The 11,804-nt window shown below is 63.1% G+C and overlaps 1 protein-coding gene across 2 annotated transcripts in view; it reads right to left on the bottom strand.

Moving 5' to 3' along the window:
* Positions 1 to 259: 259 nt before the first annotated feature.
* The window catches only part of SORCS2 (sortilin related VPS10 domain containing receptor 2), a 488,954-nt gene continuing 477,409 nt past the window's right edge, over positions 260 to 11,804 (bottom strand). For both annotated transcript variants that reach the window (XM_014855228.3, XM_070506280.1), the window contains exons 24-27: positions 11,464 to 11,563; positions 10,697 to 10,799; positions 6,226 to 6,371; positions 260 to 3,340 (exon numbers count right to left, since the gene is read on the bottom strand). In XM_014855228.3, coding sequence (XP_014710714.3) covers positions 3,276 to 3,340; positions 6,226 to 6,371; positions 10,697 to 10,799; positions 11,464 to 11,563 — 414 coding nt within the window. In that variant the 3' untranslated portion in view covers positions 260 to 3,275. The remainder of the gene's footprint in view (positions 3,341 to 6,225; positions 6,372 to 10,696; positions 10,800 to 11,463; positions 11,564 to 11,804) is intronic.

Genomic DNA, 11,804 nt, shown 5'->3' with positions numbered 1-11,804 from the left:
CAAAGTGTGAAGCCAGAAGTGGAACCGTCACCGGTCCCTCTGGTGAAAAGAATGCCTTGCGTTTTTATTAAGCCACTGAAAATATTTTGCATGCGAGCTTTCCGTGTCGAGGGCAGGTGTGCCCGGGAGGCCTCCTCGTGGCGCTGTCAGCTCCCGGCCGGGCCTCTTGTCCTCCTGGAGCCCCCAAGACGCAGCTCCAGCCTCATCTCCCTCTGGAAGTGGGTTGGGAGCCACTGGCAAATGCACGCGCGTGTGAAATGTGTGTGCGTATTTCTCTGTCCCCGCCTGTGACCACGGAGGATCAGAAATAAGAGCCTTCTGGAGAGGACCGCACAGCTGAAATTTCAGACGTCATGGACACCCAGCCACCAGGGGAAGTAAAGGCGGTTTTTGAGGCCAGAGCATCGACCCGCCTCACGAGTCCGGCCTCCCTCCACGAACTCAAGGACCACGCCGAACGGCCTGCAGAGACGAAGAGACAGCATCCGGCTCCGTGCGCGCTGTGTCGGCCGGGCATTCCCAGGCCCTCGACCCCCGGCCTCTGCTCCTCATCTGGAAACAGGCTGATGCTTCTGGGCCCTTCTGCCGGCCTTGACAGGAGGCAGCGAGCCCACACCTGTGTGAGGACTTTGAAAGCTGACAGGGTGACATTACGGCTTTGCCGGTGGTAGGTTCCGAGTGACTGAGAAGGTTAATGTCACAGCATCCGCCCCCAGGGTCAGGAACACCTCCTGGTTCCTCGCTCGGGGCCCTGGCCATGCTGCCTCTGGGACCACCATTCTAGGGGCCGGTGTGTGTGCGCGTGTATCTAGGTAAATGTTGAAAAATAGCTTCATAATAAGACAAAAGCTGATCATATTCATTTAATCTTTGTTAAAAGCATCACAAATGATTTATTGATTTTTAAAAAGGAAAAATAAGAAAGAATTTCTCGCGTCTTTGTTAAGTGCATATGCCAAGTACGGCACAGTCTGGTTGAGCAAGACCGGGGCTGCCCACGGCAGGTCGCCTCCCGTTCCGGCGCCTGTATAGACCTGGCCATCAATTACAGAGAGCCTCAGTGTCTAGCCAGATGACCCACAGCCCTGCACGTCGGTCTACACGGTTATGCAGATGGAAAGTAGAAGGTTCTAGCAGGTGCCAACTTATTCCCAGCTTCTTGGGCCCACACACCCAAAACACTCATAATAGAAATAACATAAGATTCAAGAAAAACACAAATAACTAAGGGGAAAAAAAACCCTACCCAAACAGCAGAGAGAAGAAGTTGAGGGGTCACGGGGGGACCTGCAGGCACTGATGAGCTGGGGGCTGCGTCCAGGGCTCCATGCTGACCCTGACCTTGGACCTGCACGGTGCTGACCGGTGTTGGCCCCTGTGTGTCTGATCCTCACAGGACAGGCCGGGTGGGGATGGCAGGACGCAGGGCCCCCTGAGGTGTCTTTGGGACTGCAAGCAGGCTGGGGGCAAAGGTCCCCAGAATCCCAGCGTCTTCCCACACCAACTTCGCCAGGTCCGTGGCCTGGGGCCCTGGCCCGCCCTTCCCCCTGGAGGGGCTGGACGACCACTTGCAGGGTGACCTCTGAGGTGGTGGCCCGGGAGCCCCAGCCCATGGGCAGGCGAGGCCGGGAGAAGGACACCTCCCCAGCCTGGCCGTGTAACCCACAGTGACCCCTTCCTCCCTGTGGTCTCAGAGTGCCCGTTTGTGACATGAGGGCGCTGGGGTCACCCACAAAGACTGAGGGGCCCCCGTGAGCCGGGGGCTGTTCCGGGTGTGAGGGGCCGTCCTAGGCCCCCCTCCCGCAGGCTGAGCTTCTTTTCCAGGGCAAATGGGCTGATGCCCCCGGGCCTCATCGTGGACTCACCACCTGCCGGTGCTTCCTGGCCTGGCTCCGTGCTCCTCCCCTTGGAGGTAAAGGCCCTGCCCCCTGAAGACCCCGCCCGGGGGGTGGGGGGGGGATGGGGCGGTGAGAAGGACGGGGAGGAGGGGGAGGGGATCTGCCTTCCGGTTTCAAGGCAAAAGGGGACAACCTCCCCCATGTACTCATGTGTGTAGACTTCAGCTAGCATCCCTGGTTCTGGGCATCGGTGACTGAGTGGACCACACTGCATGGGGAGCAGGGGCTGGTTCCCAGGACACCTCTGCTACCATCTTGCTGTGTGACCTTGGGAATGTCACCCTCTCCTTTGGCCTCAGTTTCTCCATCTTCAAAAGAGGGGCACACTCCTGGATGGCCCTTCTGGCTCTGGCATCCTAAACATCTGCTGGTTCCTGGGTTTTCACATCGGTCCCTTAAGCTATAAGGAAGCTGGGACACTTGGTGCATCTCCGGGCTGTCCCGCCGGGCGCTGGGAAGGCCTGCAGGAGGGCGCCGCCTGCTGGCTGGCTGCAGCAGTGCAGGCACTGGACCCCGGCGGGGGGGCCCCTGTGGATCCCTCGGGGAAGCCGGGGAAAGCTTTCGCCCCACGGGGAGAATGGTGCCAGGAGAAGCAGAGGAGCAGCCCTGGGCATTCCGGAAAAGGGGTTCCCGAGAATGGGGCTCTGACCAAGCAACCCAGACAGCTTTCGAAAGTTGAACAAACCCCCAAATGCAAACAGCTACCTAGAGAGGTATTTACACGATCCCCACTTTAGCAGAGGAGGGACAGCGGGAGGCATGGAGGGTGGTGTTGGGAGGGCCTGGGATGGGCGTGGGGCCTGGGTTGCAGACTTGCCGATGCTGGAGGGGGTGGACCCCCTGCAGAGGGGCAGCCATGCAGGCAGGAGCTCCCTCCCTGGGGGCAGGTCTGGAGAAGAAAGCAAGTCAGGAAGGACCCCACGTCCCTGTGCAGAGCGACTGCGTGTGTCTGCAGTTCTGGGAGCTCGGGCGGCCTGGCAGGCTCACCTCCCCGGTCTCTGGGGGACCAGCCTTGGCCCAAGAAGTCAGGCCTCGAGCTGGGCGGCAGGCGTGGAGCCGCTGGGTAGCTGCATGGGGTCCAGGCACAGGAAGTGCCCAGAGTCAGGCAGGGGCGGCAGGCGGTGAGTGGCCCTGGTGTCCAGGGAGGGCGGGGGTCGGCAGGCCCGTGTGTCTTGTGGGGTGGGCGGGCTTGAACCGAACACAGGGAGGGGCATCTGTCGCCTTGGGTGGGCATGGCCCGAGGAGGTGGCTTTTCCACAGGTCTCTGGGGGGACGCTTGGCCCAGCTCCGGTGCCGGCTGCGTTTGTGGTTCTGTGCCCTCCATGGGGGGTGAAACGACAGACAGGAGAGTGTTCTGGGCACGGGCCTCCATCGGCATCAGCTCACCAGGTAGCTGTGCATCTCTCTCGAGTTGATGCTCAGGACCACACCAGAGTGGTTCCCTAGGAGACAGAGAGACGCCCATGAGCTCAGGCCCACGGGCTGCACAGGGCAAAGAGATGGAGGGCCATGCAGGACAGGTGGCCTCAGCCGCGGCCACGGAGTCAACGTGCAGTGGGCGTCCCGAGGGTCCTTCAGCCGTGCAGGTCGTGCCTGGGCGCCGTGCGGAGGTGGTGGGGGTCCTTGTTTCCTAGGGGGTGACTGGGCATGGGTTCTCCCGGTGCCGGCGCAAACGGCGGACCCCACGGGACCTCCCACTGCCCACTGACCTGCAGCGGGGCGGGCCCTGGCACTGGCAGCAGGGGGATGCAGGAGGGGCGGCGTCCCCTCCTGGCGGGGGACGCTGCAGGGCGCGGGCGGCGAGGCCAAGGCGGCAGGAGAGAAGGCCACAGCATGGTCAGAAACGCGGGGGCTGGTTGGCAGTCCTGGGTGCCACGAGGTGGTACCGAGGGACAGAGGCCTGGCCCGGGGAAAGGAGCTGGGGGACCTGGAGCTGCTCCTGCGAGCTGTCCCTCCCCCACCTCACGGGCACAGAGCGGAAAAAGTGGCCGAGGGCTCCTGAGTCCAGCTAGGCCGCAGGCGCGTGGGGCCATGAGCCCAGCCGACTGTGTGAGACCTTCAAGGTCGGTCACCCCCTGGCCTCGGTTTTGTCATCTGTAGCATGGGGATGATCACAGTGCCTTGCAGAAGGGGTCGTAGCGGGCAGCATAGGAAAAGCACACCTGACGCACCCGCACGGCGCCTGGTGCCTCCCACGTGCTCGACTGCAAGAGCTATTATTCTTACATGGCTGTGTTCTCAGGGCTTGACGGCAGACCGCCGCTAGAGGCGGGGGCCAAGCTCTCGTCTTCCCGGGACACCCACGCCCTCCCTCCAAGCTTGGGAAGCCGGGGGTCGCTCGAGCCTCTGCAGCCACCTCTGTCACCTGCACGGAGGTGGAGGCCGGGCCGTGTCGGGGCAGCGTGGAGCCCCAAGCCCTGGCGGGGAGGGCCCTGGCGGAGGCAGTCTTTGGGGTGTGGGGTGCTCGCCCCAAGCTGGGGGGCTGCAGCGGTGCGAGCCCACAGGCTCTGAGCCTCAGAGCTGGGCTGGAATGCAGCTCCGCCTCTCGTCAGCTAAGTGACCTGGGGGCGTGGAGTGACCCCTCTGAACCTGCGTTCTTGTCCATCAAATGGACACACTACCGGTACCCGCCTCACGGGGGTCAGACTACATCCGGAAGCACTGAGCCCAGCACGGGGCGAGCACTCAGGAAATTAAAGTGCTTATTATTATGTCCCTGGAGGCTGCAGACACATCTGTGTGCACGAGCACATCTGTCCAGAGGGTGTGGGAGAGATGGGGCCCGTTGTGCACACAGTCAGGGACCCCCACCAAGGATGGGGAGCTGGAGAAAGGGAGGAGGACAAGGAGCGACCTGGGTTTGGATTCAAGGTCAGCCACTTGTCGGCTGTGCTGTCCTGGGAGAGTGACTTCACCTCTCTGAGCCTCACTTTCAAGCACTTAAAAAGTGAAGACAACGATTTCTTCTTCTCATGGTTCTGAGGATAACCAGCCACAGCGCGGGAGAGAACAGTCACAGCAACGATGTCAGCAGCCGAGATGACAAGGACACGCTCAGGGGGCTCCCTCGCGCCACTCTCTGCGCTGGCTGCTCGTCTGGGGAGGTGGGGCCGGTCCGTGTGGAACGAGGGACAGAGGGGAACTGTTCTGGGAGGGACGAGGTGACTCCGAGGTCTGGCCCCCCACCCGCTGTGGCCCAGGGAAGCTCATCTCTTGCCTCGACATCCTCAGCTCTGAAGAGGCGCCCGGCCCTGCGCTCGGTGAAGGGACAGGACCCCCGGAACACACGGCACAGCTGGGATCCCGGGCGGGTGCTCACAGACGCGGCCGAGTGGGGTCCCAGCCCATCAGCACAGGCTCCAACCGCCAACCTCAGAGGCTCCTCCTGGAGCCTCAGTTTCCCCACTTGTCGAAACGAGGGGCTGTACGGTGCACCTGAGCTGGGTCCTATCCTGCTCCTCGCCCAGCGTGGCCTGGCCCTCCCCCACCGGGGGCCGAGTCTGTGTCCCCTCCCCCTGAGGATGGACAGACTTAGTGACCGAGCAGGACCGTGGGGCCTGTCGTGGGTGGCGGTGCGGTGGCCGCTGGCTGACTGTCCTCTCTGGCTGCTCTGGCGACTCGGCCGCCACACGGGGAGGAAGCCCAAGCCACACAGAGGGGCCATGGCAGGCGGTCAGGGGACGGCCCCAGCCGAGGGCTTGGCTGATGGCCCCTTAGCTGCCACACGCCCGAGTGGGGAGTGAGATGATCCTCGGCTGCGACCCTGAGAGGACCACCTGCCTGGGCCCGGTCAGCCCCACAACCATGGAGGAAGCGGTGATAAACCATGCTGTGACACACCGAGTCGAGGCTTTGGCTGTCCAGCCGGGGGGCCCTGGGATGCTCCCCGTTGGGCACGGTCACAAGGACACTTTGTAAACTGTAAAGTGCTGTGCACAGGTGGTTATGTCTGTGTGTGCGATGGCCACGAAATCGTCACTTCCGGGGAGCAAGAGGTCTGGGAGTGTTGAGGGGGTGCTCTGGGGAGAGGCCCCCCACATCCTAAGAACAGCCGGCTCCCCTGTGGACCTCAGCCCTCCATCTGTCCTGCCCCACCCTCTGAGGGCCGGACTGGGCCTTCGGGGGCCGCTGGGCGTGATGTGCCAGTGTCCACGGGTCCTGACGGACAGTCCCTGGGCAGCCCAAGGCTCCTGTCATCACCTTGTCAGAGGGAGGGACAACCACCACGCCCTGCCTGGCCCTGGGTCCTGTGCACTGTGCCCGTCGAGGCGGCTGGGAGGGGGCGGCTGGGGAGGGTGGGGAGGCGGGTTTTCGGGGCGGGCGTTACCTAGAGTCTGCGAGTCCAGATCGCCGTCTATAAACCCCTCACCCTGGATGGGGCTCTGCGCGCCCTGGCTGTGGCTCACAGGGCTCGTCATCTCCTGCTCTTTCTCGTTGTGCATCTGGGCGTACACGGTCCTGCCGGGGCGTTTCCTGCAGGACAGAGGCGGGGGCTGAGGCCACCGCCCAGGCCGCCTGCCACCAGAAGCCCACAGCTGGGCCCCAGACCACCCCCACATGTGGTGCACACAATGCTCCTGGGTCTCATCTGCTGTCCCATGTCTGTGCCAAGCCGCCTCTTCCAGGAAGCCCTCCCTCCCGTTAGTTAGCTCCTGCAGCCCTGGGTTCCCTCTGCCCCAGCACTGGGGTGCTCCTTGTGACTAGACCGGGGCGCACTGCAGGAGATGGCATTTCCCTCTCTCATTTCCCCACAGCCCGGCTTCTCTGGGACAGCAGCATCCTGGGCTCTGACGGGCTTGGAGGGCATGCATTCCATGCCACACACAGTGCCGACCCGGCTCCAAGAGGGGCCTGCTGGGCACCACGCAGGTTCCCAGGCTGTGCTGTCCTCGCTTTCCCATTCCTCCAGGGGCCGGAGAGGAGAGAGCGGGCACAGCCGCCTGGGCCTCCAGTGGGCCTGGGCCCAGCTCCCTCGTGTTCATTTCCCCAGTTAGTCCCAGCAAAGCCCCGAAATGGCCCGGTCCCGGTCCACAGACGGAACCGAGGTTCAGCAGGAGAGCGGCTTTCTCAGACGCTGCCAACCACGTGCTGCCAGGCCTCGGGAAGCTTCAGGTGGCAGGCGCACGTCCAGGCCCCTGGGTGGGCTGGGCCGTGTGACCAGCTCTGTCCACTGAGGGTGAACAAAGGTGGCGTGTGTTGCTTGCAGGCTGGAACATGTGAATGCCGACTTGAGTCTCTCCAGAACAAACGGCCCCGCTCTGTCCTTCTAAGCCCATGTGGCGAGGCACACGCCCCCGCCAGCCCCGGTGAACTCAATGAGAACAAGAAACCAACCTTTGGTGGCTGTGAGTCTCTGAGACTTTGGGGCTGTTTGTCACAGCAGCAGAGCCCAGCCCTTGCTGACCGCCACACCGGCCAGGAACGGAGCCCCCCTCCCTGGGCTCCCACAGGCTGTGCTGGGGCTTAAAGCCCAGGATGGCTGCGGGTGGACTGGGCATTTCTCTCTGCTGCCCACTGTGGGCTGCTCTGCTCTCCTCCCGGGTGGGCCAAGCACTCTGGGGAGCACGCTGGACCCCATCACTGTGCTCCACTGTTTCCACGGCAACCCCTCCCCCAACGGCATGATTAATCCAGTGAGAAGCCCTGTGTGCCGGGCGCCGGGCCGGCTCTTACACCCTGGCCTCTCTTTGGGGCGCCTGCTGGGCCGCACTCCAGGTCCCCCTCTTCCTCCTCCTCCCTCTCTGCTCCTCTGGGTGCCATCGGGGCAGGTCCTTCTGGACCCTTTGCACCGTGTGCAATAAATCTGGGGCGTTTTGTGGGAGCTGCAGTCTGTGCCTCGGGGGTCTGAAGGATGAAATTTAGAGAGAGCAGATTCCATCCTTCCACGGGCTAAAGGGCCAGCCCTGCCCTCCACTCCCCATGCAGTTCCCGTGCCGCTGGCGTGCTTGGACAGAGCCCAAAGGAGCATCTGAACCCAAACTGAGGCCGAGCGGAAAGAGGAAGAGCTGGGGAGACTCCAGCCACCGGTCTCTAGCGCATCTGGCACAGAGAGGCGTCTCACCGGTCTTCTCCATCTGCTCTCAAGACACACACACCCGCGCCCCATGGGAGCCGGCCGCCCTGGGCGGTGCTCAGAAGGTCTCCATTCAACAGGTCGGGGTGACGAGGGGAGAGTGCACAGGAGACTGCCTGCCGGAGCTGGTGGTCCTGCTTCTCCTCCCCCCACCCCCTCCCCAATCCTCCTCCTTCCCCGCCTCCCCTCCTGCTCAGCCTCCTTCACTCTCCTCCCCCATTCTTCCTCACCCCCTCCACTTCCTCCCACTCTTCTTTCTCCTCCCCTGCCTCTCCTTCTTCCTCCTCCTTCTTCATTCCTTTTCCCATCCCCCGCTTCTTAGTCCCCTTTGACAGATGAGGAAACTGAGGCTCAGGGAGGAGAAGTGACTGGCCCGAGCCGCAGAGCTGGTCAGCGGCAGGGCAGGATCATGTCGCCTGGCAGCTCGGACAGGGCTGTGCGCTCGGTGTGAAGGGCTCTCGAGCGCAGAGACTCGGAAGGGGCAGAGATGGCTGGGAGCCTGTCCTTCTTCGTTTGGCTCCTGCAGGTACGCGGGACCCCAGGCTCCCCCACACCCGTATGGCAGAGGGGGTGCTGACAGGACCCTTGCTCCCAACACCACCAGGAGAACTGGCGCGCCCATCGCACAGGCGAGGAAGCTGCGGCTCTCAGGCCAGCATCCACCCGGCACGGCCACAGCTCCGTGGCTTTTTGAGGGAACTGAATACGGCAGTGCTTTGAACCGCGGGGGGAGAGTGAGAAGGCTGGGGGAGCCGGAAGCCCCTCCCTGGGGGTGGGAGGCGGGCCTGTGTTTCTGGGTACATATTGGACCCTCTCTGGGCCAGGCCTGCGTTGTCCCAAGTGTGGGAATCCGCCCGACACCCGTGTGGACGTGCAGGCCGGGGGCTGGCGTCAGGGGCAGGAGGAGGGGGCAGAGCCTGGAGGCTGAGAACAGACTCCTGCAACGGGCATCAGTGGGACCCCAGCGCCAATCCGAATAAAGCCGTCGGCAGCTTGCGGTGGAAGGGAAGAAGCCCAGGCCGGCCGTGGACGGAGATGCAGCATCGCCGCGGAGGCAGAGGGAGCGCGAGCCTGTCCCTGGCTGGGTCACAGGCACCTGTCATCCATCCGAAGGCAGGGCTGCTTGGGGGCCCAGAAGGGGCCTCGGCCAGTGAGGGGGCCTCTGCTCAAGCCCAGGGAATTACTGGAGTTACGGCCCCTGGGGCTCTGTGGACGCAGACTTCAACCTGCTCTGTCCTCAGCGTAGGGAGGGGGCCTGGCTTCAGTACCGGAAATCCTGGGCCCCGATGCCACTTCCTGGCTGACAAATTCCAGGGGGGCTGTGGGATCAAGCAATGTTGTCCAGGCAGAGGGGAGGGAGCAGATGGCAGGAGGTGGCATTCCTGGTCTCGACTCCCAGCAGAGGCCCATGTCCTTCACCCAGGAGGGGCTTTTGGGAGGAAAGATGCCGATTTGATTTGAATTCGAGGTGTCTGTGGAACACCCAGGTGGACCTGTCAGGAAACCAGTGCCTCTACAAGTTTAGAAATCAGGAGAGGCCACAGTCTCTGGAAGGGTCCAGCCTCATTGCTCAGCAAACTCCTACACATCCCTCAGGATCCCTATGCAGAAATCACCTCCTCAGGGAAGTCCTCCCAGATTCTCCAGACCAGCTCAGGTCCCTGTTACACACTCTCAGAGCACCTCAGGTGGCCCCTTCAGTTGGAATGGAATCACAAGGCAGGTGACAAGCTGCTGACACACTCCCAGCAAGGACACAGCTCCCTGAGGGCAGGAACTGCATCTGCCTCAGTCAGCACTGCATCCCCAGTACCTGGACAAGTGTCCCGCACGGAGGAGGAAGGGCGTGCACCTAACTACAACTGAAAAGACCCAAGGTGCACAAAGGCCAGCTGGGAGGGGTCTGGAGAGGGGTCAGGTGGGGTCCAGGGCCTGGGGCAAGGGTGGGGCTGGACCGATGGACCCTTGGCTTCAGAGCAACAAGAAGGAAAGGGTGAGCTGTATCTTCAGACTGCCTCCGAGGGCAACCCTGACCAGGGAGACCCTGAGGTCGCTGAGCTGACCAGGCAAGTTGGGGAGAAACTACAGGGTCGCATCTCGAAGCCGCCTTTTGCAGGAAACGAGTCTGCTGACGCCTCTCCGTCATTTTGCCGGTTCCCAGGCCCAGAATCCAGGTGAGTCCAGACTCCTCAGACCTGCCAGCCTCAGCAGGAGGCCCCTGCCCACTCCTGCCCTGAATGTCCCCCCCTGAATGGCCCCCAACCCCTCCTTGTCTGGACCCTGGAGCGCTCTCCCAGCGGAGCACCTGCACACGACAGCTTTCAATCACACTCGCTGAGGGAGGGGACGGACCAGTGCTGGAGGAAGCGTGGGACAGAGGGATGGGCCTGGGTGACTCCTCACTCCTCGCTTCCCAGCTGTGCGGCCCAGGCACGTTACTTAACCTCTCTGAGCCTGGGTTTCCTCATCTGTACAGTGGGCAGCGGCCTCCCTCTGATGTGGGTGGAGCAGAGGGAACGATGGTGGGGGTGGGGGGGATGCTCGTTGGGATGTGAGCTGTCTCCCTCCGGGACTGAGGGGACTCAGGACCGGGGAGTGGGCCCAGAGGAGCACCGGCTCCTGCAGCCCACTGCAGGCACAAACTCATACCCCTCCCAGGTACCCCCTAAAAGCCCACAGCCCCGCCATCACGCTTGGCCTGCCGAGGGAGGCCAGGCAGACTTGCCTTTTGAACTTGTAGAGGATGAAGGCTCCCACCGCAAAGAGTCCGATGACAAAGAGGACCGCCACCGCCCAGTAGCCACCGCCTCCTCCCGGCCTCTGGGAATCTGCAGGTAAAGCAGCCGGTCAGCGGTCGGCATGGGCACATGCCTGTCCCCGGCGGGCGCCTGGGCGCTGTGTGGCCTCCTTGCAGGGGGAGACGGGTCACGTCCTCTGGCAGGTTCTCTGGGTGCAGCTGGGAGGGGCAGGCAGGCTACGCAGGACGAGGAGCTCAGCTCTGGGCCTTGGAGGACCCCCGCCCCTGCGCCCCCGGGCCTCCCGCTGCGTAATGCGGCTGGTCCTTCCTTCTGGAAAGTGGACAGAACCCCTCTGTCCATATTTATGCTGCCCTGGTGTGAACCCACTGTCTCCCAATGGGCCGTCTTTACAGAACAGAGAGAAGCTCTAGCTTCTGCACAGATTTCTGCCCAAGAGGGGAAGGGACACGCCTGACTGGAGGGGACAGACCCACAGTGGGGCAGGGGGCAGAGATCATCTGAGCCCCCAAATGTTTCCATAAATTACAGTCAGAGCTCTGTGCAGCATCTTCAGAGAAGAGTTCGAGGCCATTGGCTCTGACCTGGGTTTAATCCAGGCGACGGCCCCGCTGGGAGGAGCACGCGGCAGCTGCGGGGCCCCTCTGTCCCCCTTCCCTGTCTGAGGGCCTGGCCGCATGCCCACCCCTCCCTGCAGGGGAGCTCAGACCAGGGGGGGAGGCTCCTGGCCTCTCACCTGTGTCCATGTCCCTCACAGCCACCAGGACGCGGACCCCGCCCCGCAGGAGGAAGCTGATCTTCTGTGCATTCAGCACCTGCTGGATGGCCATGAGTCTCTGCAAGCACAGAGGGGACAGTGAGGAAGGGTCTTCTGGAACCCGCCAGAGGGGGTGGGAGAGCTGGGCAGAGGGCCGCTCTGACCCCCTGCCTCTCTGAGCCTCAGCCTCCACGTCTGTAAAATGGGACACTAGCCCCCGGCCGGCTTCACCAGCAGCCTCTGATGGACCCACATGACCCAGACAGGCCCCGCCCTGAAGGGCTCTTCTTCTAGTCGGACACGGGATGCGGTAAAGCAGG

This window comes from Equus asinus, chromosome 3 (assembly GCF_041296235.1).
Source record: "Equus asinus isolate D_3611 breed Donkey chromosome 3, EquAss-T2T_v2, whole genome shotgun sequence".
Taxonomy (NCBI): domain Eukaryota; kingdom Metazoa; phylum Chordata; class Mammalia; order Perissodactyla; family Equidae; genus Equus; species Equus asinus.
The sequence above is the reverse complement of the archived record's forward strand: the minus strand, read 5'-3'. Positions and strand labels throughout refer to the sequence as shown.